This window comes from Dermacentor albipictus, chromosome 9 (genome assembly GCF_038994185.2).
Source record: "Dermacentor albipictus isolate Rhodes 1998 colony chromosome 9, USDA_Dalb.pri_finalv2, whole genome shotgun sequence".
Classification (NCBI taxonomy): domain Eukaryota; kingdom Metazoa; phylum Arthropoda; class Arachnida; order Ixodida; family Ixodidae; genus Dermacentor; species Dermacentor albipictus.
This window is the reverse complement of record NC_091829.1, coordinates 20,427,689-20,453,199: the sequence shown is the minus strand read 5'-3', so window position 1 is coordinate 20,453,199 and position 25,511 is coordinate 20,427,689. Positions and strand designations below refer to the sequence as shown.

Below are 25,511 nucleotides of genomic sequence, written 5' to 3'. Positions count from 1 at the left end.
GTGTGATCCTGCTGTGCCTTTAAACAATCACTTAGTCCCAAAGTATACACTTTTTGTGACGTCACGACGCCGTGGTACGGAACCTCGGGGCTGGGATGCCACTTTCATTTTTGTGCGTTTTCCGACTTATCAAGGCCCTTCTGGTGATAAGAGTGGCTGTTTCAAATGTGTCGTTTATCTAACGCAGGTTAATACTCCTATTTAGTGTCCCCTTAATTTTGCACATCAGTCGGTCGATTATCACGTTTACCATCGCAATGTGCGGGCCCGTGAGAACGGTTGAAACTTAAAAATCTTGATTTTCCTGGAGGCTGAGTGACATGCACCACAGAAATCCTGCAGGCGCGCAAGCGCAATAACATGCCTTCCCAGTTCCCGCCACATTCCCGCCATTTTAGTAGAAGGGCCATACTGGCCAACTAGCTATCGGTCCAAGTACCTTTGTCTTATTGTAAACACTTATAATGTGTGAATAAAGCTTCTTAAATGAATAAATCAATCAAAATGTGCTTCAAGGTTTTACGTCTGCTACAGTGAGCCAGCCGTACTACATCTGGTTTACCTCAACCTCTGAGTTTAGCGTCCTCGAACATGGTCGAGCATCTTGAAGGCCATACTAATGTGCCGGCATGTGTCAGCGTCCTAAGACTTTGTTAAAACGTCTGTAACATTGATAGTGACAAAACTATCAAAAGTAAATGAAGATAAAGGCGTAATGCTTATAATGCTTAAAACAGTTTATTCATGCTGTTAAATAACAATGTGTTGCAAGTAAAAGGTGGCGCTTGCTACTACACCCAAGCAGGCGCAGTATCACGCGTGTTTACTTCAGTTAAAATCTTATCAACTGATTGTATGCATTTCATATAGATGTGTCACGTTTCTATTTTACATGAACTCATTTCTTTCTTTGGATGAAAGTATATGTTAGGGTACCAAAGATTTTCTTTCGAAGTTGGTTTGGGTCAAATATCTCTTGTCGTCTGCACTATTTCAATACGTCTAGATATCTTTGCGAACCAATGAGAGGCGTGCGTTTTGCCGGCACTTTCTGCATTCCGACCAATCCCAGGGCCATTCTTTCAGGACCGGCGCAAGAGGCTGCAAGGAAAAAAACCGAGCGAGCCTTCTTCGTTTTTGTGTTGTTTTGCCTCGTGTCGTGTGTTGTGTCTGGTCGTGCAGTTGCCGTGTTCTCGTGTCGTCGTCTGCGATGCACGAACTGTCGCCGTTTCAGCATGTGACCCCGTGAAGCGGTCGCTCGCCAAAGCCGACAACTCGCTACGCTATCCACCCGCCGCCAGTACCAAAGAACTTTTCTTCGGCGGCGTCTGACAGTCAGGGAGCAGACCGCGATGATCGAGTCGAGCGCCTTGAGTACAAGGTAACGTCACTGTCTCCAGCTGCTCTTCCTCACCGCGACGCCAACACACCGGTTGCGCGGCGTTCAATGCGGCGAAGCGGCGACGCGAACTCGTTCGCTGCGGCCGGGTGCCCCCAAAACCACGTGTCAGCGGCGCCTTTTAACGTGGCGCGTTCGGGTGCTCGCGGTCAGCGTTTTGTCAGATAAGCTGGCCGTTAGGCCTAGGGCAGCTGTGGAACGCGCAGCGTTGCAATCTGAGCGCGCTTCTGCGCGGTTAGCTCCCACCGCCACGGTCTCTGCGAAGGCGGGGTGGCGGGCCCGGCCCGGCGTTTGACGTAGCGGCGGCGTGCGGGGTGTGTCGGCGTCGGAGAAGCCCTTGAACTCCATACGCACATCGGGCCGTTCCCGCCGCGGTCTTTATCGGCAAGCTGCGATCGGAACCGTGTCCTCCGAATACGTGGTCTCTTTTTGCAAACCATATGGTAGCCACCGGCCGGAACCATCCTTTCTGTGAGGCTTCCTGTTATGAGACGTCGTGGAGGCCGTGCATTGTAGTTGCCACGATGCATGCCTTGGCAACGAGCCGTGCCACCTGTTTCCGGTACCTGCCCGAACGTGCACACTTGTCACGTAAGTCCAGTGCCGCCGCTAGGTTGCAGGAGCCCTGTGTTGGGACCCCAGTTGCGACACGCGCGGCGCTGACCCATATTTGTTTTCTTGCGATGGACGTGTCCCTCACCTTCGAGGACGTGAAATGAACGAGGCGCGAAAATTGCCGCTTTGTCATCCTTAGCCTACAGCTGTATTGAAGTCAGCTGTTGATCTCTAGTGGTGCGATGCGCGCCTTTTTCTGTGCGTTTCCTTTTGCGCGCGCATATGCGGTAGCTGGTTGCGGTCTCATTATTACAGTTGACGCATGTGCTAAATTGCTAGCAAACAGACCACGTGACAGATTTTCGCTCCACGTGTTTCCATTATAATGGATAGCACCGGTGGACAGTGCATTACATTTCCGGACACTTTTCGCATGTGCCGTGCGCGAACAATACACGAGAACTAGCTAGCACGTGCGACGTGGTTGTCATTAAAAAATGATTTACGAAGAAACCGCGTCAACTGCCATGCAGTGCCGACCACTTGTTGCTTTCACAATATTGGGCACTGGTACAGTGGTACTGCACGCATTCAGTAGCATCCCTGGGCACGTGGTTGCGAATGACTGGATCGGTTACATAAAAGCGCGAAGCAGCTGTGCTGGTGTTCGAGAAAAAGTTATGCGTGATGCAGAGGGCGATGTTGAGATTTCTGACAGAGAGGGCTCTTCTCGTGAAAAGTGAAATCTTGGCAATTGGACAGGCCATTATAAAAAAGCAAATACATGTTTTCAGTCTGAAGGGCTATTCCATGAAGAGGTTAGTAGGTCGGTCGTGTGCAGGATTGATTGTTGGCTCATCTTTCAGCAACCTTGCTAAATGATGGCCCAGTCTCTAACATGACAAATGCTGGAATTCTTTTATAGTCTCCCAGCAAAAGGTTGGTGTGGCATAGTAAAGGTGGGATCAAAGTGAAAAGTTACTGCCGAGGCCCGACTTTGGGCACTAACTGCATCCAGTTTGCAAGCCATAGTTTGGCCGCAATGCTTGGCGACGACCGGGACATGCATTCAGTTGCTAGCAAATCGCTTCCCAACTGAGAAAAATTTGTATAGATGCACCGTTCAATTTAGCTATCTCACTTCTGCATCACCACAGCAGTGAACTTTCAGTATTGCACCTCTTGTGAACTATGTATAGGTAGTTCGCACATGGCTTCTTGCCATGCTGGTCTTCCAACATGGGGTTTAGGATTGTGTCAGTATCCTATTCACTGTGCCTCGGGTAACCTACTTCAATGTCAGCGAGACAGTCTGGACGCTACTGGCAGCTGATGCCACTTGCCATGCTGGCCCTCCCAACAGGGTGTCTAGGATGTCTAGGAGAGGCTCGGAGAGCAGGTGCTTGTGCTGAATTTTTATGTTGCCACAAATTACAGGTTGTGGGATGTCCACTATCAATATTTGTTCATACACATAGCTGGGTTGATTTAATGCCTTGGGTTGCAGTCCTTGGAACTTGGACTTCTGGAAAGATGGCAGCACTTCGTCCTTGGGGTTCGAGGACCTCCTGGATACAGAAATCTGGTAAGCAAGAACTGTTGTGCTTTCTATAAAGATGAGGGATGCAGTGGGCACTTGTGAATAGGTTGTCCATTGTGCTAATGACAAGAGCAGACTGCATAATGCCATTTCATATTGCCAGGCTGCGTTGTATTTATAACAGTGCTTTGTATTTGTGAAGCATACTTAACGTGCAAGAAAACAAACATAGCTAGGGTTAACAGTCTTGAACCCAGTTTTAAGCACCAACTGCTGTCCCTGTAAAAATCTGTTGTACCACATTGGCTCAAAATATGACACCAATTATCAATGCCATACGTTTTAGCGTGGTTTTGCTCGGACCAACTAAAATGTCATTTGACATAATACTATTCAGTGTTCTGTCAGCAAGCAAAGCTGTCGCCAGCAGTTTGAGGATCTCCTATAAATTTTGAAGCATTCCACTTTTGGCGAAGCGTAAGTGTCCTCCCTAATTTTTTGAGCATGGAATAGACCTAAGTGTAAATTCTTGAGTCTGAACCTGCAAACAAATCTGTCTAGAGTTGCAGATTTGCTTACTGTTGTCAGTGACGGGCTGAGGAATGCAGCAGCAAGTGTCGCTCGAAAGAAACATGTATACATTCATCAGCAGTTCACCTCATTGCTGTTTCTTCTCCTTCCTAATCAAATCCCGGCCACGGCGGCCGCATATCAGTGGGGGCAAAATATGAAAACACCCATGTGCTTAGATTTAGATGCATGTTAAAGAACCCCAGGTGGTCCAAATTATTCCGGAATCCCCCCTACGGCCTGCCTCATGATCAAATGGTGGTTTTGGCGTGTAAACCCCCCATAATTTGAATTTCCTCCTTCCTAATCCTGGCACTTAGTTGGCACAAAACCCCTCGCCATCTTTGGAGGAGCTTTTTAAAGCTAATAGTTTTCTTTGCCCCTTTCAATCTTATATACGTGGCTTATGGTCAGAGATAGGCGGCAGTTGGACTTTCACCACCAATACAAAGGCACACATGCAGGGTGCGTGCTCTCACCTTAATGAGTTGTGGCACACGTTCGTTGTTGAATAATCCATAGTCAGTAATCAGTAGCAGCTGTTGTAGCTCTTCGAGATGCACATGCTATCGCAATAAAGCTTTGGCGCATCTGAAAGTTTAGATGTGACGGTCGTTGATTACGCCAGTGCTTGTGCCAGACAACACAATGTTTAATCAGCGTATGTGTTGGGAACCTATACCACTGCTACAATTACATTGGTTTATGGTTGTGTTCTCTGTGGACTTATGGAGTGAAACAACAAATCCTACCAAAATATTCTCGCCGCATTGCAGCATGCTTTCAGGTGCACTATACTAAAGTGAATAGCTTTCTGAATAGAAATGTTCGGCTAGTCTCTTACATTGACAATCATTGTCAATGCTTCCTGCACAGTTTTTGTGCATCGGGTGCGAATGATAGGGGTCTTACAATCAATCAGTCCATTCAGCCTTTGCTGGTACATGTTGACAGTGGCACGCACCCATACATAATGGGAGGGGGGCGGGAGGCAGGCAAGCAGTTACTTCATGAATGAGGTCAGTTAAATTTTTGAGGTTTTGGCTGTTTGTGTGTGGAGCATGCTCTCTATTGCCGAAGAGCTAGAGCTAGCTCCCCTTTGTGCTGATCACATATGCAAACTTGCCAACCATCCTGAATTATGCATAACATTTGCGAATTTGGGCTCATTTGACGGTCTTATTAATGTCGCTCTAGCTTTGGATGTCGCCCATGCTGCGACTATCGTCATTGTATGTTTCTTAACTTGTCAATGATGCTAAACCACAGCCTAGATGACCTACAGGGCAATAGTATAATAAGGGCACATCCGTGAAACGAATGTTTATACATACAAAACTGATCTCCAAGGTTGAATGTAGGCTCCTGTGTATGCATTACTCGGGGTGCTTCGTCCACCTCACTGGAGTCGGGAACTGTGGCCACGTTGAGTTAAATCCCTTCAATATGTCTCGCGTAATCGTTTCCGACGTAGAAGACATCACATCATGCTAATGCTAAGTAGACTATCCCAGCACAAAAACAGTCGCCAACAACTTCTGCCGAGTGTGTACCTGGCACAGAACAGTGCATTCGCACGAGCCAATATCGTGGTGCCCTCAAAAAAGAGGTTATAGGTACAGTACAGGGAAGGCAAGATGGACAGTACATCTACTCCTTTCAGTCTTGTCCTTCTGACGCTGTGCCTATAGTTACGCAAGATTTCTTGGAAGGTGTGTGTCCTGTGTTCACTTGTCACTGACTATGGTCGCTGTGTTTCTAATGCAGCCTGCCTTCCGAAATCCTCACCATGCAAAATGGGCCCTTGGCTCTCGAGCGACCAGCGAGTGCGGCCAGTTCGGGACCAATGGATCCGGGCTTTGGCTGTTGGGAGGACTTTGAGGACTTGCTCAAAAGGGACACCAGCACTGCAGGCAAGTGCTGGTTCATATAGCTCGTATTCCCACGTCATTCTCAAAATTGTTATTGTTCACCTTGCTTAATTTTTCTTGCCCTTCGATGTCAGCTTGTACATCACCATTGTGTGTGGAACCATCTTCTTGGTGTTGCAGATTGGAATAGGACAGAAACGGAGAATTGTTACGAAATTTGTGCATTCTACATGTTTTAAAGGCCTACAAAATTTTTTGCTGTATTAAAAGCCCAGTTTAAGATAACTTGGAGAAATGTTACGTTTGAAATATGAGTGGTTGTCACAAAATGCTTGCAAATTTTTTTTCTTTCTTTTTTTTGTAACTACTGGGGGAAAAAAATTCCCGGTGTCCATAGCTATCTCGTAAGAGCTGTGAAGGCCTTTTAAAGACTACTGTAATTCACCTTAATCACTCTAAACCCGCCATGGTTGCTCAGTGGCCACGGTGTTGGGCTGCTGAGCACGAGGTCGCAGGATGGAATCCCGGGTGCGGTGGCCGCATTTCGATGGGGGCGAAATGCGAGAACACCCATGTACTTAGATTTAAGTGCACGTTAAAGAACCCTAGGCGGTCGAAATTTCCGGAGTTCTCTACCATGGCGTGCCTCATAATCGAAAAGTGGTTTTGGCAGGTTAAACCTTATAAATTTTTTTAATCACTCTAATCCACCTTTATCTACCCTAATACACCTTGATATTTCTTAATACCTATTAACCCTTTCAGGGTCGATTTCTTTGCCTTATGCGACCACCCAAGGTAGATTTTTTTCAGATTTAAATTATTCAGGACCTGTTTCGAAAAAAATTGGCCCCAACTTTGCTAGGGTGACTGCAAAGTGAGAAAAAAATATTTTGCATTGGTATATATGTACTGTTTATAAATGAATAACAATAAAAAAAAGAAAATAAACTTATAGGAATTCAAAATTTTATGCATTGTTATACGCATAGTTCAAGGCATAGAAAATGCGCACACGAGAATATTTCACAAGTCTCAAAGGTTCCTGCTCTTACACTAATATTTATGTCCATAACGTAAATTGAAGTATGTAGGTGACGCACTCAACAAAAGTGTGTGGTTGTGTGCCCGTCAAAAACTTGTGACAAACTTCACAAGTCTTCATCTTATCGCCAACCAGAGGCGATTCGTTTTTGCGACTCCCCCCAAAAAAGGGAAATGTATGCACGGCGGCATCCTTCGTATGCGCGCCCTTGTGAGCTATAAACGAGTGAGTAACAGGCGGTCTTTTGAGTGATTAGTAACAAGATAGCCATCAGTTTTGCAAGCGCAAGATGCCGAAACTGCCCACGGAACAAAACTCGTAAACTAACCGCCGCCCACCCGCATGCTCATCAATGCACGAGCAGTGGTATATAGACGTGCCGAAGCAAACGTACTAACTCTTAAACAAACCATGCAACGAAAACTGAGAGAGGCACAAGAAAAAAAAATTGCCTGTATTCCTGCGTAGTGGCATGGCAGCACATGCTAGGAAAGATAAGATTGGGAAATTGGTGCACTTTTTAAACGTACAGACGGCATCATAAATATACGGCACCGGCAATTTTGGACTTGTTCGCGCCACCACATATTTACGTCATTGACCCTGAAAGGCGAGTAACAGGCGGTCGCCTTTTGAGTAATTAGTAACAAGATACCCTAGCCATCAATTTTGCGAGTGCAAGACGACGAAAGGGCCACGGAACTAAACTCAAACCACCTACCTACCTACCCTATTCAGCCCTAATCCACCTTAATCACTAACCAATCATTAACTATGCTAATCATTAATCATCTTATGCATGCCTGGACATGCTTTGGTCTGCTTCTGGCCTTTCTTGGGTCGCATGATATTTTCTGTACCTCACATCGAGAACTTGAAACAGAGATCGAAGGCTTCTGCTTTTAAAAAACGCCACCGTTATCACTCGCCAGGTGTAATGTACGACTTAAACTGTAGAGAACCAGTGTCCATGTCGTCTTCCTGCCTTGCTGGTACCATTCTCGTGTATCAACAAACAGGTCCTGCACATCTGCTAGCTATGCAGTTAGTGTACTGCTAACTCAGTTGTGTGCCTGCAATGTTCTTTTAATGCGAAGCATTCTGTGCCGAATCAAGCTGTTTTTTTTTTATCTGGCTGTCTACTTTCAACAGGCAGAGCCTCAATGCGTTCGGTCTTCAGTCAGAGACAAGACACATTGTGGTGACTAACCTAAGTGACCCTAGCTTCCTTAGACCGAGTGGATGACTACCAGAGCCTAGTTAAAGATGGGAAGTAGCTTAGCCTCGATTCATAAATTTCACTCTGGTGGCATTGCATTGCGGCATCTTCTGACTAGCAGATGTTGCACGGGTAAGTCGCTGTGCTCGCAAAATGTAGCCTGTGTTCATCCGTCGAGCCTGTGTTGATCCGTCGACTGCACTTTACATGCTCTGTGCATGTTGGCTAGTCCGCATTGCACTTGCCTTCTGGAGCGCGGTGAACGCTTGCGCCTTGACAGCTACAACAGGAAAGGCGTGTTTTGCCTTCTCCTGCGCGACCTTTTGTAGAGGACAACCCTAGCTCATGTTCCAAGTATGTACGCGTTCGAGCACTTGATGGCAATGGAACACGTCGGTATTCTTGCAACAGCCCAGATCACATGTGCAACGAGAAAGCGTGCTGCGAGAGACTTGTTAACCAGCAAATTTTTAACAAGCTGTGCGCCTAGGCACAACTGAGAGACCAGCATCCGTGTACAGTTCTGGGACTTTCACCATATCCGCATCACTACCGCTCATCCCCAGGTGCTCGCGTCGTCTACATTGGCACTGTGTAAAGCTAAAAAGAAACTTGGACAATTGCCAGCCCTGCGACTTTGACAGGATTACTTTGGTGGTATATGCCATGCATTTATAGCTAATTTAGCCTAAGTGAAATTTCGTTGCGGTTGGCCCTTAAGGAGTAATATCAGACGGGGACTTTCAAGTATCAAAATATTCTGGCCTGGAAATGGGGATGTGCTGTACTCGTCTGGTACGAAGTAGTCATTTAAAAAAATATGCTACTGCAAGCTTACAGTAGAATACAAGGAACTGTGAAAATACACATAGCAGTAGTACAAAGCACGCATCACAAAAATGCTAACAGCAAAATAAGACATGCTGTATTTTCCAGCATATAAGATGGGTATTTTATATAACTTTTAGTGGTGCGTCTTATACAACAGTGCAACTTGTATGTGCAAAAACCATGCACACTGGCAGGACCAATATGTGCGTTTCCTTTTCTTTTTCTTCTTTCATGGATAGAAATAAGCATGCATGGCAGCATTATGAAAGAAATGAAATCTTGTTTTAACTGTGGAACGACCGCATCAACAGACGCCACCTCCAAGGGCTGATAGTGGAGGCAGCAAGCACGGCAGCCGCAGTAAAGGCAGTCGTCATGGCCTACATGATGTAGATGCCTCCAGTATTGGAGATCACAAATGCTAGTTTGCTATTGTAGTACAGTTATTTTTGCCCTTCTTTTTTTCTTTTTATGTTATGACCACGGGACACACAATAAGAAAAGGCCACCACATTTCTTTCAATGTTACATTGTGGTGGCTGATATGTACCAATAATAATAATAATGACATGGTTATAATTATTACTGTCAGTATTTCGGGCTTCCTCCTGCTATTTCAATTTCGCATACGTGCCTGCATGTGTTTAGACGTGATATGAACAACCACACCACACTATGGTGGCAATGCCAGCATCGACAGTCACCCAGCGATCCTGCTGGTCAATGTGGCTGAGCTTTTTGACAGTGCGTTAGAGGATGAGGCCTTTAAGTGAAGTGCATTAAATGTCTGTTTCATGCACCTAGGAAAAGGGCTGTTTCAAGATTTATTCTGCTAGAATTTTCAGCATGTAAAAAATTTTACATGGAAATTTACTGCCCCGAAATTTGTGAGTGACAGTTTTTAATGAGGTGCAAGTTAAAAGTGGGTAAATACAGTACTACTTAAACCTAAGATGGCAGGCTGCATTTACAGAATTATTAGCAAAATCGCATACCCACTCCTGTGATCATGTCTCTTTGCATCACAGTGTTGCTTATGTCACCAAGAGTGATCGGAAGCCATGCATCCTGTACTGATCGCAAGCTCTTGCACAGGTGATTTGGATCTCGACGAGTGGAGCCTGGATTTCACCGAATCATCGGAGGTTCTCTCGGACTGGAGCAGCAGTGGCGGTGCCACGACATTTGAGGGTATGGAGGGCCACTACTCGCGACCTCGTTCGCGGCGGGGTCCCTCACCGACCCCTTTGAATGTGGAGCGAGCTTCCTCAACCAGGAGCTGGTAGGTGGCATGCCACACTTGAGGAGCATGTTCACTTGCATTTTCTGTAAGTGGTGTTTGTATATTTGGACAATGAGTGTAGTGCATAAGTGTAGTGCTCCTAAGCCACCTCTGATCTTCTGAGCATATTTTAACCCCACAAAGCCCAGCATATCATGTTTGATGTGCTGAAATTGATGCCTAAACGCTCTGATTTAAGCACTGGGAATCCAATTCCAAGCCTGTACTAACGTTCTTGATATGCTGGAGAGAGTTTTCAGTTGTGGATAGCTCAGGAAATCAGTAACAAATAATTAGGTGCACGTTAAAGAACTCCAGATGGTCCAGATTATTCTGGAGTCTACGGCGTACCTCATAATCGGATCGTAGTTTCGTCACGTAAAATCCCATAATTCAATGAATAAGTAATTACTGCACTGCTTCATTTTTATTCAATTATTATTTCAGTTTTCTTTGTGCCAGTGTACTCTTCATGCATTGAGCTGCATTGAGAGAGAGCAGTTCTTCTCTGCTGTACGTCTGTACTTAACAGCAATATGCAATTGCATTCACCACAAATTCCTGCTTTAAGATGTCAATCTCAAGATGGCTGAAGTTGCTCAAGTACAAGCTGTGGAAACTGCTTCATTCAACAGCATACGTCACTTTATTATGGCGTTCCCTTGTATCCTACCCCAGCAGATTGGCGAATCAAAAGAAGCAATCGATGCACTTGAAAGTCCAGTTTGCCAACTTGCAAGCATATCAGGTTCCAGCCAACATATTGAATGAGCCAAGGCGCGATGTGCAGTGGTCGCAATTAAGAAGCTTTCTGAGTGTCGACTGATCGCTCAGGTTCCACAGAATTTCAATGGTTATCCATATTCTCTCCATTTCCCACAGCAATGCTGAATGTGACAGAATATTCAGCACTGTGAACAAAGCTCGTCTATGTGTGAGAAAATACTCGAAAGTCTGCTGCTGATGGTCAAGCGGCACCAGAGTGGTACTTGCTTTGAGCAAACTTACGGAGAAGTTTCTGAAGCAGGCAAAGTCAGCAACAGCAAAATAATTTCAGAAATAAATTGTGCCCCAGTGGAGTTGTCGCTCTTTACTCTCCAAGACACTGATTGCACTTGCGGTTGTGAAAACGTGAGTAAGCTTGTCGCAAAAGGTAAATCCCTTAAAAAGAAAGTGCTGCCGCGCACTCCCACCGCGATAGTTCTACGAATTTCCATATCTTCAGGTTGGCAGGTATGCTCATGAAACTGAGCCTGATCTCTGAATTCATCATTCTCTTAAAAAAATAAGCACAATGTTTTTATCACTGCCTTGCTTCGAAAATTTTTGCATGCGAACCAAAAACCATTATAAACTGTTACGGACCTTTTTTGTTCCGGAGCAGTATCAAAACGGAACTTTTTTCAGTGGAAAGAAACTAAAACCAGAAAGAAAACCATTTCGTTCCGACACCCTGCTTGATATAACAGATTGCTTTGGCATATTGCTACGAAGTTTTTCATGGTACTGACTGCAGTGCACGCATTTTAGGCCTGATGATTCGAAATGCAATAACGCCGGACTCTGCTTAGTGCAAAGCCAGAAACACATACGGGACTACTGGGTGCAACATATACCCTTTGCGTTTCTTTGGACTAACCTGCTGAGGCAAAGAGCACTGCGGAGGTCATTCTGCCACGGGGCGGTAGCTACTTGGAACTAACTGTATGACCTGATTGTAACTGTCGGACGAGTCAGCTGTTTCTGGGCACCAGCAGAATTTTGCCACTGCCGTGTCAATAATCACCACTATGGAGTGCTCTGTTTCAATGTTTTATGAGCTGCCACGCTGTTGCAGGTTACTACTATAATTGTTGTACAGCTTGTCCACTTCTAACAAAATGCCGCTTATAAAAAATTCAACTTTGTGTCAAGCAACTTCGTTATAACGGGGGCTTAGGGAACTTATAAATAAAGAAGACAGTGCAATGTTTTAGGCTGTTGTCGTGTGTTGGAACCTGTCCCATTTGTGGCCTGTGTTTTGTGATCCACGCTATGCAACTCTTGTCGTTCTTTGCCAACAGGTCTTCCATGACCAGTGGGGAGCAACTGAGGACAGTGGAGGCTCTGACGGAAGCAATCAACCACCGCCTAGGGCTGCGGGAGCAGCTAGATGTGCTCCGCATCATCGACCCAGCAGCCACTGTTGACCCATCTGCTCACCGAGAGTTTGCTGTCGGTCAGTTTGCTTCTGCGCTGGTCGAAATTAAGTGAATAGCATTGCTTATAGTGGCGGGTTTTTCTTATCTCGCCAGCGAACAAGAGGGGAGGATTGCACAGAAGGGCAGAGTGTGTTTAAAGAGGCCGAACTAGTTGGTTCGGCCTCTTTAGTGCTAGTTAATCACTGCAAGAAAAGGGTGGTGCGTGGTGGTGCTGTGTCATGCTGGCGTTCATGGGAAAAGCAAGTGAGAAGAGTGATGCCAGCATCTGCAATTGTACCCGCTTCCATTCATTTATATGGTGGTGGCTCCTGGGTGATAGCAGCATGTAGTGGGCTGCTCAAAATGCCGCCATTGTGGATCTTCATTGAAGAGGCGTTGGCGGAGTGACGTTAACTAAGGGGTGCATTCTTTCTGGTGGCTCTGAGTAGCGAGTGTCGAAGAGATCTGCAGGCAGCCATTTGCTATTCCTTTCACAATGGTGCAGTTATGTTGCGCAAAAAAAAAAATCAGTTTTGGTGGGCACAGCAATTTAGTGTGTGCCTGTCATTTTGATGTTGCGAGTTGTGCTTTTGTGACGTCGTGACAGATTGGCGAAGTGGGCGCAGCCTGAGACATTTTGACCAATAGCAGAGGACAAATGACCGTAAAGGTATAACATTTGAATTCATTTTTCTTTCATTAAGCCCAATCATGCATCAGCATTGCATACACGTCATTCTGAAATGTGGCATCCTCGCAGTTTCCTTCACATCGCGTAACAGTCAAAGTGACCATGGCCTTAAATAAAACTCGGCCCTTAAAACTTCCCAAAGAAACATTCAGGCAGTGCTAGGTTAATCTGAATGACTAACTTGCTTCTGAGCAAGTTCCAGTTGTGTTAAAAGGCCTCACGTTTTATGTAGTAGCCCATCTTGTGGCAGCCAGTGTTATGTTAGGCTTGGAATTGTGTAGATTATTCCTTCGTTGATGTTCAGAAGTCGTTTGTGATACCCGTGAGGCTTCCCCCTTAAATGTGGTGCCTTGTTTTTTGACGTTCCTGCAGACCTGAGGCGTCTTGATGACCACAAGCTTCGGCAGATCGCCGACTATGTGCGGCACAATAGCATCGCAGCCATGGAGCTGGCGGCCGACAAAGCAGAGGTTACGGGGGAGAGCTCTCGGAAAAGGGGCCGTTGTAGACAAAGCAACTCTTGTTCAGCCTCTGGCCGCAGCAGTCCTGCTTCAGCAAGCGCTCCTGTCCACAAAGTAAGAATCGCACACTACACTGACAACCCTGTTCTTACAGAGACGCTGAAGAGAAAGTTAAGTCTGGCTGTATTACTAAATCACTCTTCTAAATACAGTGCCATCTCGTTAATTTTGGAACCCTCTCGAAGTGAGGTGTTGTGGTCCTGCCATCGTGTGAATAAAATTGTGCAGTGACGCCTGGTAATTTGAATGTGTAAACGCTTGTGACGGTTCATTTGAACATATCGTAAAAACCCCCCGTATAATACGAACCTGCATATAGTACGAGGTGAAATTTTTGGGATGCGAAATGGGAAAAAAAAAAAGTTTTATCTGCGTATAATACGAGTTAGGAAAATTCGAGGAAAACATTAATTTAAATTGCACTCCGCACTTCAATCACTGTCTTCCTCAGCTGCGCTCTCTTGGGATAGTTCTTTGTCGTACATATCTTCCCAGAGGCACTCATCCTCTGTGCCACCAAGCGCGTTGGAGATGCTGTACTTCTTGCATGCGCGAGGCACAAAGTCCTATGGTATGCTGGCCCATGCGTCCACAATTCACTTGCATAGCGTGGCAGGTGAAGCCCCCTTCAGTTGCCCGGTTGGCATCACTACAGGCTCGCCTGAGCGCATCCAATCTGCGTAACAGCACTTGACCGCGTCCTTGAACGGCTTGTTCACGCGAACATCTAAAGGCTGCAGCTGAGGTGTCATCCCACCTGCGTTAAGGACCAGTTCAGTGCCAGATTCACGTAACAGCCTCTTCACTTAGTCGGCCAAATGGCAACGAAATGCGTCCAGCGCGAGGATGGACAGAAACGACAAGTGCACCAGGCCATCTACGCCAGATGGACTTTATCCAGTAGAGCACAAGATTCTTGTTCATCCAGCCTTTCTCATGGCATCTCACGGCCACATTTTTTGAAAGCTCCTCACCTTTAGGCACTGCCTCGTGCTTGATGATGACATAGGGCGGAAGCTTGCGTCCGTGTGCCGTGCACGACAACATGACGGTAACTTGCGCTTTCTCGTTGCCAGTGGATCAGACATAAATTTGTTTAGATCCCTTTTCGTGCATGGTGAGGGGTGATGGCATGTCCGGATAAATCGGCATTTGGTCAGCATTGCCGATTTGCCCAGCTGGAAGTTCTCGGACTTGCGCAGCGGAATAATGTGGCGCTGGAAAGCCACAAGCACCTCTTGCGAAATCGAAGTTTGGTGGGGTAAGGAAAAACCAGCACGGCACATCTAGCGATAAATCCAGTGCTTGCTTGCTTTGGAGGCGGAGCTCGGTAGCCCTTTTTCTCTTGCAAGCTCCTTAGCTTTTGCCTGCATGAGCTCCACACTCACAGCTAGATGCACGGCTCACTGTTGGCGTACGAACTCCGTCAGGGCAGTTGGATTTCCGGGAATGTCCCACTCTTCAGGACACAAAAGCTTCACATTCTGCTGCCCGCGAAAAGAGCTTCCTTCTGTCAACATCATCTGCGAGTGTTTCCCTCATTGACGCCAAACTGCCTCCCGGCTGCACTGTTGCCGATGCCCCCTGTGCGGCTAGAATAACTTTTCTCTTGAAAGCATCCAAGTACTGTTTTCGTGGTCTGAACATCTTGGTCCTTCAATGCGGAATAAAAAGGATGCACTTCGCGAAGCACGATTTGCACGTGTGCTGCCAAGGTGTGAACTCCACAATAAAGAAATGATGCTGTAGTCATGCAGCAATAACGGAAGTCAAGCCGTAGCCATGCAGCAATAACGAAGTCAAGCCGTAGCCATGCAGCAATAACGAAGTCAAGCCGTACCCATGCAGCAATAACGAAGTCAAGCCGTAGCCACGCAGCAATAACGTCAAGTCAAGCCATAGCCACACCAGCCCAAATTTCTGGCTGCAATTTATGTTCGGATCCGCATATAGTACGAGCGGAAAATTTGTGACGCTATTAATAAGAAAGAAACCTTGTATTATACACGGGCTTTTACAGTACTGTTGTGCTGGACGTGCTTTCAGCGGCGTGCCAACTTGCACAGTGGTGCTTCCCACCCAGAAGTACGTCCATGCGCTGGCTGCTGCTCCCATCTCCTGTTGCAAGTGCTGTTTCTTAGCAAGTTGAACTCGGGCAAAAAATAGAAAAAATTGTCTACAAATTTCACCTAGAAGTGTGGCTTTGTGGCTTCACCTAAAAGTGTGGCTTTGCGGCTTCACCTAAAAGTGTGGCTTCGCAGCTTCACCTGAAGTGAGGCTTCAAAGGTAGCTAGACATTTTAAACTCATTTGTAAATTGTATTGCTGATCTAACCAAACAGAACAGTGAAATTTCTTGTTACTGCTGCATGACTGTTCTTCCTTTCTTTTTCTTTTTTTTTTTACCTTAATTTCGATGTTATGAAATATTTTTCATAGAATTCTGTTGCATCAAGCACAAACTCGTGGCTGTTAAAGTTTGGTTTAGTGTGTTTTTCAGTGGTATACGTGAAGACATGTTGCATGTGAGCGTTGCTTGTTTTCTCCCTTATGCATAACCTATGTGTATAGTTGATATGGGACAGACTACTAGCTTTTAAGCTGTCGGTCCAAACGGCATTTTGTATATTTCTTTCTGGTTTTAAATAAGGTATTTCCTCCTCAAAAAAGAAGTGTGGCTTCACAACAGCATGCACTGCGCTGCCATGAAGCCACACTTCCGTAATTTCTCACTCTTGTTAGCTCAGCACACATGCACCGCCTAACATATTCAAGCCCCTTCAATTTCGATTCATCAAGACTCAACTGTACCCAAAAAGCCCATCTTTTTTTGAAATCTTGTTCTGCAGCATAACAGAACCAAGCAGGCTGGCTGTCTTGACCACGGGGAGGGCTAGGGGTTCTGTCGCCAGCCCCGGAATGATGGCTCCAGTGATGTGCCATTTAGTACAACTTGGACATATGTCATGTTATGTATATGTCATAGTATATTGTATTTTTATGCGACTGATCTGTTAGTGATCTTGATTCTTGTGCAAAAATGTTTCAGAATGGCCGCCACTGTTCCCATGAAACCTCTCCCGAAAATTAATCCTGGACACTGCCCAGGCTCTGACATTGTAGATTTCTCTGTAGGGAAACAGTTTTTGCTTTGAAAACAGTTAATTTCTCCTGTACTCTCACTGGTTTCATTTGGTAGTTAATATTGTTAAGTCATGCCCCTCGGTTACTCTAATCATTCCTAGTGTCGATGTGCACTTTGGCTGTTTTGTTAATCATTCTCCAAGTACTCATAAGCCCTCTGGCTTGGCAACGGTTACAGAAGGAGAGGTGCAAGCGCCCGCGGCAGCGGCCGCAGCAGAGGCGGCGGCGGCGGCGTGCAGTGCAGACGGAGCAGACAGAGCAGGAAAAAGCACACAAGCAGATGCTCAAGGAACAGCGCAGCGGGCTGTTCGTGCGCGAGGAGGTGCTCACCCTGACAAGCGCGACTGCGTCATCCTCGTCCAGGGGCAACTCCTCCCACCCTAGCATAGCAGGAACAGACGACGAAGAAGAGGAAGTCGACATTCTGCACTGAATGGCTGCAGGGTAGTAAAAGTGAAATAAAGGAGGGTGCACTGGGAGAGGGTAGGAGGATGTTAGTGTTGCCCTTTTGTAATTTAAATACCTTACGAGCTTGCTTTTCTCATACCCTGCCATCTCTCTGCCTGGTCACACGAGAGTGTAGGTTCACTTTCTCACTTGCGGCATACTGTGCTGGTCTTACTTGGTGTTGTCTTTTGCTTCCCCCACAGGTTGAAGGGTATGTGCTTAGTGCGGTCGACTCAGTTGGTGGGAGGTTGTACCAATTATTTTGCATTATCCAAATCAGTAAACGCAGTCTTACTTGTTTTGGCAAGTACCGCATCTTTACCTGTATAGCTTGCACCTCCAATTAAAGCCTCTTGAAACAAAATCTAAGCGTTAACTCGCAGAGACAACTGTGCTTAACGTGCGCTTATTCATAGAGCAACTCTGCAGAATTGCTGTGAGAAAGGAATGCTCAAGAAACAAAAGCGGCTCGTACCTTTTGCAACACTGATCTCACTAGTACTGCTGTCTATGGCTTCAAAGCGACACGGCAGGAATTTGTAGGCAAATTTTGCCTGTGACGGCTTTGCACTTTGTTCCCACTTTATATTTAAATTCAATACAATTTTGGTGCCGGTTCTACGTGCAACACCACAGTGCTTTCTCACCTGATGGCGTAAGCAAAAACTACTCGGAGGAAATGGTAATGCAGGCTGTAGTCATCGGGACTGGGAGAGTTGGCTGGGGGAAAAAAAAAAACTCAAGGTGCATTGGAAGTGACCACACTTATTGCTGTGGTACTGCCTTTGCAAGGGTCAGAATGAGTTTGCATTTTTTGTTTTTCACTCGCACGCTTGCTGTAAAACATCAAAACATCACTTCATGTTGCGTTTGAAAGTGCTGTCCTCGTTTTGTTCAAGTTGCTTATTCAAGCCCTTGCATACTGGCTCAAGAATTCGAAATTTCTTTGTGTAGTTCCAAGCAGCTCTTGTGCATTTCTGCGATTCAAACATCTGTAATTTTGTTTTCTGTTTACGCTGTTAGGTTCCCTCATAAGCCAAGGGGGGACAGTGTCGTTAAGCTGTCTGGTCATAGGGCAAATTGGGCATGTTCACTTCATGGGCGTTCCCACTGTGGAACTACTCGTTTTCTTTCTCTTGGGTTTAGCGATTCATCTGCAAACAATTTTGTCTTACTTTCTTATTTGAGCTTTTTGTTTTCACTCCCTGTCACTCTCTTTTTTCACCCTTATTGCTGCATTTTTTAACAAAGAAAGGCAGTTTGTGTTGTAATTCGGCATTTCGTCTCGTAGGTTGTTTTGCCATCTGTGTTGCAGTTTTGATGCAGGTGTGACTGTGTGTTAATCGCACGTGGACAGCATGTCCTGGTGCAGAAAGTGATTTAACGCTCTTTGCCTGGGCAGTGACCCAGTCATTCTTTATTCAGACACTGAGGCGGGTTGACTTCTGTGATGTACTGCCATTAAAGTCGCTAAAAGGGAAATTCTATTCTGGGCTGTCTGGACATACCAAATGTCCCTTGTGCTTCGTGTGCGATCACTCATTACGCAACACAGCAATGGTTATTTTCTCATATTGTTTTTTTTTGCTTCATCCCTCTCAAAGTGTCTAAGCACAGCTGTGTTCGTTGCCTTTACTGTTTTCAGTGAGAATTCTGAAAAACGGGGCTTGGAAGGGCTGCCCCGTTTCGATGTGCAAGCGCAAGATATTCAAGTTGTGTGCTGTAAAAAATTGTGTTAGATAAGCATCGATTCATTCATGTTTTGCATGCCGGTTGACTATTGTGATGAACTGGAGTGCCATATTATGAGGCAGGCACTGGCCTTTGTCATGCCATCAGGCTCAATGGGGTGAATCGGAAACGTCCAATTGGCCTTTCGGCGTTCTCTCACTGCTCGAATTACGATAGTGAACAAGTCTCTGAAACAGATGGCGCAATTAGTTAATTTGCATTTCTTGCAATCAAAGCATATGAAAAACGCCTGGCGATTGCTTAATGTGAGCTCATTTTGGTGGAGGCCATGTTCTGTGCATTGTATGGCTGTTTCCTATGAGAATGACTAGAAGGAACTCTTCTGCTACCGTGGGAACGATTGCTAGTAGTACATGGATTTGTCCAATCTTCGGGTTTGTGGCTTCAACTGTTGTAGCATTATTCTCAGCTTCCAAGCAATCGGGTTTCTAAGCACAAGACCTTAAATTACTCTGTATACATAACCGTTGCAAACCATTGCATTCGTGATGCAACATGCAAATCCATGTATGCTGCCTTCGTTTCGTACTCGTGCCGATTGAACCATTACGCTTAAAACTTGCGTGGATGCTAGCGCTAGAGTTACTTCTAATAAATTTTGCATGAAGTTTTATGGTGTGGGTTGCTGGAAACTGAACGTCACGTCAAGGGGTCTGTTTGCTGTTGAAGGCAGGCAAGAAAGTCTGTCTATCGCTGCAGTTGTGGAAATTGTGGTATCTAAAGAGCAGTTGGAAATGGTGTGCTAGCAGAGTATTTCAACCTATCCAGGCAGCCTTTTTTTTAACTCTGTATAGTTAGAGCCTGCTAATATTTTGTTAATACATTGAACACGAGTGTAACCAAATGTCGACTCAGGCTTGGCTGTGAGAAGGCCGATGGACTTGTCATGTATAGGTTGGATGGTGTGGTGAAAGGAAAGTCAGTGCTGCCGGAGAAGTTTGTGGAACATGAAATGAGTTTATTTGCCACCACGTACAGCGAATACAATTGGTAGGACTGCAGATAAAAGCTGCACCTACGTAGTGTGACAAGCTTGCAGCCCTTTTCATGTTCATAAGACGAGTTTCAAGGCTTGGACATGGCTTCCTTCAATTAAGCAATACACGGAGGGTTGGCTGTAGCTTCTGTGGTGCTCACTAGTGTGGTATGGATACCGTGATTTGAGCATTGGCTCTGGTGGATTGTTAACGCATGGCATGTTCCACAAACTTTAACAGTCGATGGTACACAGTTGTGCCGTAGCCACGACCTGTGGCGCCAGTGCACAGTCATCAATAAATAATTTTTGCCATGAATGGAGAGCACATTGTGTGGTCATTGGTTTTGAACTTTCAGCATGGGGCAGCTTCTGGAATAAGTTGCACATTTTATTGACATGGACAGTGATGGCATGATGTCTTGAATGATGGTGCTGATTCGACCAGTGGATACATGATACGTAGTTCCAGAAAGCATGTCGGTGCAAGATGCAAGAGTACGGTGGATGTCAAACCCACCTGTCTGTGTGATGCACTGCACACAATACTGTGTGCCGAGTGCATACAATTGTGATTTTAATTGGCAAGCTAGGCTCTTCCTAAAGAAGTGCACTACGTGCAGTTGTCAAGTAGATTGCAAGACTCTTCTGTCCCCTAACCTAAATCTAACAGCGCTTGTCTTGCACACCTACCAGCAGCACCGGTTTTATGAAGTGCAAAGGCTGACCCGTATGGCAGGCTTTTTTTTTTTTACTTTCGAGAATAGTTGCGTGACGTGGCGTCTGACTTGCCTCGCTGGAGCGACGAGCGCTCTGCCCACTGACCTATCGACCCGAAAGCGGTCGTTCAAGGCATGTCACGTGACTGCAAGCGCTCCAACACTGTACATTGGTGTTCTGTGGCCGTACCTATCCGTTGTACAACATGAATACCTGTACACTATGCAGGTCAATGCCTAGGTGTATTTATGAAAATTGTGGCTAGACATGACCGTCGCAGTATTGCTAGTGTTTATATATCAATCGTAGATTTGTCCTTGGGCTGTCATTTGGCAGCCCAATGGGCAACGCAGTATGTATGCACTGCATCCGCTGCGGTGGGGCCATGGCATTCCCCTGCCGAGAAGGAGCTATAGGTAGCGAGTGATTTCTGACCGTGGCAGTTGCACTCCAAACATTACCGAATACACCGCTGCTAAATTTGTTGCGTTAAACACCATAGTTCAATATTGCCAGCAGGCTTTACTGGCTTTAGGCTTCTTGGATGAATGTCTTCTTGAAGACATGTTTGCACATGTGGTTTGCTTACGGGTTTGCTTACGGTTTACGGGTTCAGCACTTTGCCCATGGCTATGACCAGTCCGCTGACGTTGTCCACGACGAAGTAAAGGAACGGCCTGTCGAGCACGATGTCGATGGTCTCTTCGGAGGGGCCGACGAACGCCGGCTCGCGGCGTCGGTTGCCCGGCTTTAGCGGCGGTGGCGCCACCTGCCCGCCACCACCGGCGACGGTTGCACGCGGCCCCTTGATGTCCAGGGACGTTTTGTGCACCACGTTGGTCACGTGCAGCCAGGGCACGTCGCTCATGTCGAACAGCTGCGCCCTGCCGGGGCCGAACAGCGAGGCGAGACCCATGCGTGCCAGTGACTGGGTCAGATTCTCGTGGCTGTGCTCGATCTTGATGCGGGGCAGCTGCGAGGAACGCGGTGGTGAGACGAAAGGGTCAATACTGCTGCTTTTCAGCACTCTCATTATATACGGCGCTTGTTAGTTCCTCGTGCTTACACAAAAAGTATGCTGAAGGAAGTAAGGACTCTTTGCACAAGGTCTGTTTCGATGCTACGAATTGCTATAGTGACTAGGTCAGGCCTCTGGCATACAGAGCCCCTGATGTTACCGCATGCTCTCGGAAACTTATTTCCGAGCAGTTTGTGAACGTAGACGATAAAACCGTACACTGTATGTTCGCGTGTATTATAAAGGCTAGAAATTCGAACCCCGGGCTGCGAAAATATTCAGCGTTCTCTCGGATCCCGCACTCCGCTCACATTTGACGCCGACCAGCCGTACGTGCTCTTCGTCGATCGCCGCTTCCGTTGCCTATTGCTTGCGCTGGCAAGACACAATTATTGCGTGCGTTTGTGAAGCATGCACTGTGCGAATGATGACATGCAGTTGCCTCCAAAATTTCTGTGCGCACCTTTACATTTTTTTTTTCGCTTTATTTTTCGTTAGCAGACATGACTCGCAAGAGGCTTCAGACAAGATGACATGACCCAGTAAGATTGGATCCATAGCCGACATGACGGGGTCCAATGGAGAGATTAAACATTTAAGAAAGCGCGTTGCCCATGTGTCACTCATGAATACAGTTTCTTGGTGCCTTCGGGATTAAATCTGTATGCGTACAGAATTTTAAAACACCAGGTGATGTCGAAAGGATGCTTTATAGCATGGTGCCCTCTGTATTTTAAATGCGAATCTTTAATACCATAGTTTTGCTGGTTGAATGCGGCGGAAACGATTTGGAGAAACGGAAACGCGTTCTATAGGCGTCGAGTTTTGGACAGCATATATTCAAGCGCTGAAAGGAGTACTGACATGACATTTACTTTTCTTCGTGTGTGTGTGTGTGTGTGTGTGTGTGTGTGTGTGTGTGTGTGTGTGTGTGTGTGTGTGTGTGTGTGTGAGAGAGAGAGAGAGCGTGCGGTAATCGAGGTTCTCGAACTCGGAACACCACGAAAAATGCTGACGGACCTGAAAGTGCCCTAAATAACTTATTATAATAGCTTTTCTACGAACCAGTTTCGTGCGTATCGTGAGCGAGAAAGTGGTCACGTGGGAGCAGAACATCGTGGCATTTTGACACTCGCTTGGTCGTCTGCTATGTTTCTACATCGGGCCACACGACGAGTAGCAGGCAATACCCTGTCATTTCAATAGTGAATTTGTACGCTGTGATTAAACGTAACGTTACGAGGTGACACCCGCCAGTGCTGCTGCTAACGTCTACATCTTCGGTATTCCGCAAATGGTAACGCGTATACGCACAAGCTAAAATCAGAAATTACCAACTTGCCCGTAAGCGTATAATTGCCCTTTGAGGAATACTGGAGCAAACGCGAGCGGCCTAGAGCTGTCGGGTTGGTGGTGCAGAGTTTAGATGACACGAAGATATAGTGTTGCAGTAATCAACCATATTTTACTAAGCTTCTGGTGACAAAATGTCGGCAGCGACGTAACCGTTAACATGCAGCCTTTAAAGAAAACATTTACGATAAAAGAACGCCTGTATAACACGGGATACATTTATAACGAGTTGCGGTTGGACAAAACGTCGCAGGATGTCGACACTGGTGTTGCCGCTGCCGGTCGCGTCTCTGGTAAGCCTTAATTTGTTTCCTTGAAGGTTATTACGTTTGCGGGCAAGGTAAAACTCCGCTGTTTAACATAGAGCCGCGCTTCACCTTACTGAAAACTAAAATACCGCAGTACTAAAATCGACCTTTTTCATCTTTCTCAGGCATAACGGAAAACACAAGTAGGATGACTCAAAAAATGAAAAAACGACCCCGGGAAAGCTGTGGCTGTGAAATTGTATGACGAGTTCCCTGCCTTCGGATAGGAACTCGTATAAACCATGCCGATGATGACCATTGTTGCCTTGACAAGTCCTCTTGTAAAAACATTGGCACCGGACTGAGGCAGCCCCCCCCCCCCTTTTCCTTTAGGTTAAGTGAAGTCTCCAACTGACTAACGGAGTGTTCTTTCAAAAGTCTATCTTCATTATTTTCGCGCCGAAACCGCAGCGCTGGTATACGTCAGTCAATCTATTTTCTCGTGTTTTGGCGTGGCCTCGGAGATTGCCGCACGAGGTACGCTATTACAATCTGAGAGGCCACAATTCGGCCCGTTGTGACGCAGTAAAAGTTCTAAAAACCCGCTAAAGATCAGTCATTGGCTCTTTTTTTTAAAAATTGGATGGCGCTTAAGCTTCGCCTTTAAGAGTGGAACGCGATAGTGTTCAAAGACCCCTTCCTGCTTTTCATGCTTCCTGGCAACTTCAGCTTATGTAACCGTAATGTTTACTGGGAAACGCTGGCGGCGAACGCTATGCACCAAGGCGAGCGGACGTGCATTCTTGTAGAAACGCGGCCTCTTGCGTGGGCCGCGGATGCGCGGAGGCGAGCGCCATCTGGATGGTGGTGTTGCAAGGAACCGGGCGCAGCGCGCCGCTCTGTGAAGTGTAGAAACGCTGGAAAAGGGGGTTTATGTTCGAGTTTCCGCGTAACAGAATTATGTTTTCTGGTATATTTAAATTACAGTTCAACGCTATCATGCCTGTAGGTTGTGCTTAGGTTGTACTTTACTATTTTTCCGGCGCATCTTGCTTTGCAGAACTCAATTAGTTCAGCAACACCTCTGCGCCATGCAGAGGGCCCGCGTGGTTGTGCTTCGGAAGGATTTTTCGCCAAACGACGTCCAACGCGAGATGCCGACACCTGTGTTTCTTCTTTTTTTTTTGCGACACGGGGCCGTTTATGATGATGCTATAAAATGCGATGCGAAGGCTACCTATACCTACAAAAAAAGAAAACATTCAGTGAAGACGCTGCCACCCGTCCTTCGTTTTTTTTTTTTTCTTTAGCTTGTCGAGAGTCTTGTCACAATAATAGCGGTCGCTTCATTATACACATAACACATATATATTACATGTGTACGTCAATATATATTTCTGTATCTCTACGGGAATTTCAGGGGTAATTTCACTTCTATCTACTGTTTCATAATATCAACCTTTCGTCATGACGAGGTTTGATTGTACTGCTTTTGGCGTTTGTGTAACGTCTGAAGTAGTTACTGTGTCTAACTGTGGACTGCCTACGCACTAAATGTGTCGAACGGCTGCAATACAATTTAATAAATCTATAATGAACGACTAACCACATTGGCCGTGACCGTATTTTGTCTAAATACAACGGTAACACTCGGAGCAATATTTTCTAAAGCTCCCTGCCAGTAAATATAATTCAAAGCGGTACAAAGGAGTAGTGAGAGTTAGTGTATTCGCCTGTTTTTTTTTTGTTTTTTTTTTACGCACCTGTTATTCCTTAACAGCTGACGCTTTTCTACACGTAATTTAAGACCGTACGTATGTGCTTCTCAGCAGGGTTTGTTCGGGAGCACTTAGATCTGGGTGTACCAGAAGGGCTGGAAAAAAGAGGGAATATCCACACTGACTTTCCGCTACTTCGGCATTCTTCTATACATAGAAACATGGTATTGCTGTGAGCTCACGAAAGCGCCAGGTTATGGTATAGCCGAGCCGTAGGCAACAAAATGAAGGCGTGACAGGTACACACCACCCATTTGTAAACGTGTTCAGCAACTATTAGCGGTGTAAAATATATTCGATCCGGTCTTCGAATCGAATAGTCTCTTTTCGTGAATGTGAATACCTTTCAAATATTTCAGAACGTCAACTGCA

The 25,511-nt window shown here is 46.0% G+C and overlaps 2 protein-coding genes across 4 annotated transcripts in view; one reads left to right on the top strand and one right to left on the bottom strand.

Moving 5' to 3' along the window:
• Nucleotides 1–936: 936 nt before the first annotated feature.
• Nucleotides 937–20,341, top strand: LOC135917331 (protein FAM199X-like). 2 transcript variants are annotated; one of them, XM_065450919.1, is made up of 7 exons: nucleotides 937–1,381; nucleotides 3,462–3,539; nucleotides 5,832–5,977; nucleotides 10,126–10,312; nucleotides 12,376–12,530; nucleotides 13,556–13,758; nucleotides 17,026–20,341. In XM_065450919.1, exons 1-7 carry the CDS (start codon nucleotides 1,353–1,355, stop codon nucleotides 17,278–17,280), a joined length of 1,053 nt encoding a protein of 350 aa, XP_065306991.1. In that variant the 5' UTR covers nucleotides 937–1,352; the 3' UTR covers nucleotides 17,281–20,341. The 2 variants fall into 2 exon arrangements, with proteins under 2 accessions (XP_065306991.1, XP_065306992.1); XM_065450920.1 differs by lacking the exon at nucleotides 937–1,381 and adding an exon at nucleotides 1,611–1,990.
• The window catches only part of LOC135917328 (leukocyte elastase inhibitor-like), a 35,072-nt gene continuing 27,296 nt past the window's right edge, over nucleotides 17,736–25,511 (bottom strand). For both annotated transcript variants that reach the window (XM_065450917.2, XM_065450916.1), the window contains exon 5: nucleotides 17,736–21,715. In XM_065450917.2, coding sequence (XP_065306989.1) covers nucleotides 21,347–21,715 — 369 coding nt within the window. In that variant the 3' untranslated portion in view covers nucleotides 17,736–21,346. The remainder of the gene's footprint in view (nucleotides 21,716–25,511) is intronic.

Bases quoted from the DNA above. Each gene is read 5' to 3' on its own strand.
- LOC135917331 (XM_065450919.1), top strand. From the start codon at position 1,353: ATGATCGAGTCGAGCGCCTTGAGTACAAG. The intron at 3,540-5,831 runs GTAAGCAAGAAC...TTTCTAATGCAG, and splicing joins CTCCTGGATACAGAAATCTG to CCTGCCTTCCGAAATCCTCA. The intron at 5,978-10,125 runs GCAAGTGCTGGT...GCTCTTGCACAG, and splicing joins AAGGGACACCAGCACTGCAG to GTGATTTGGATCTCGACGAG.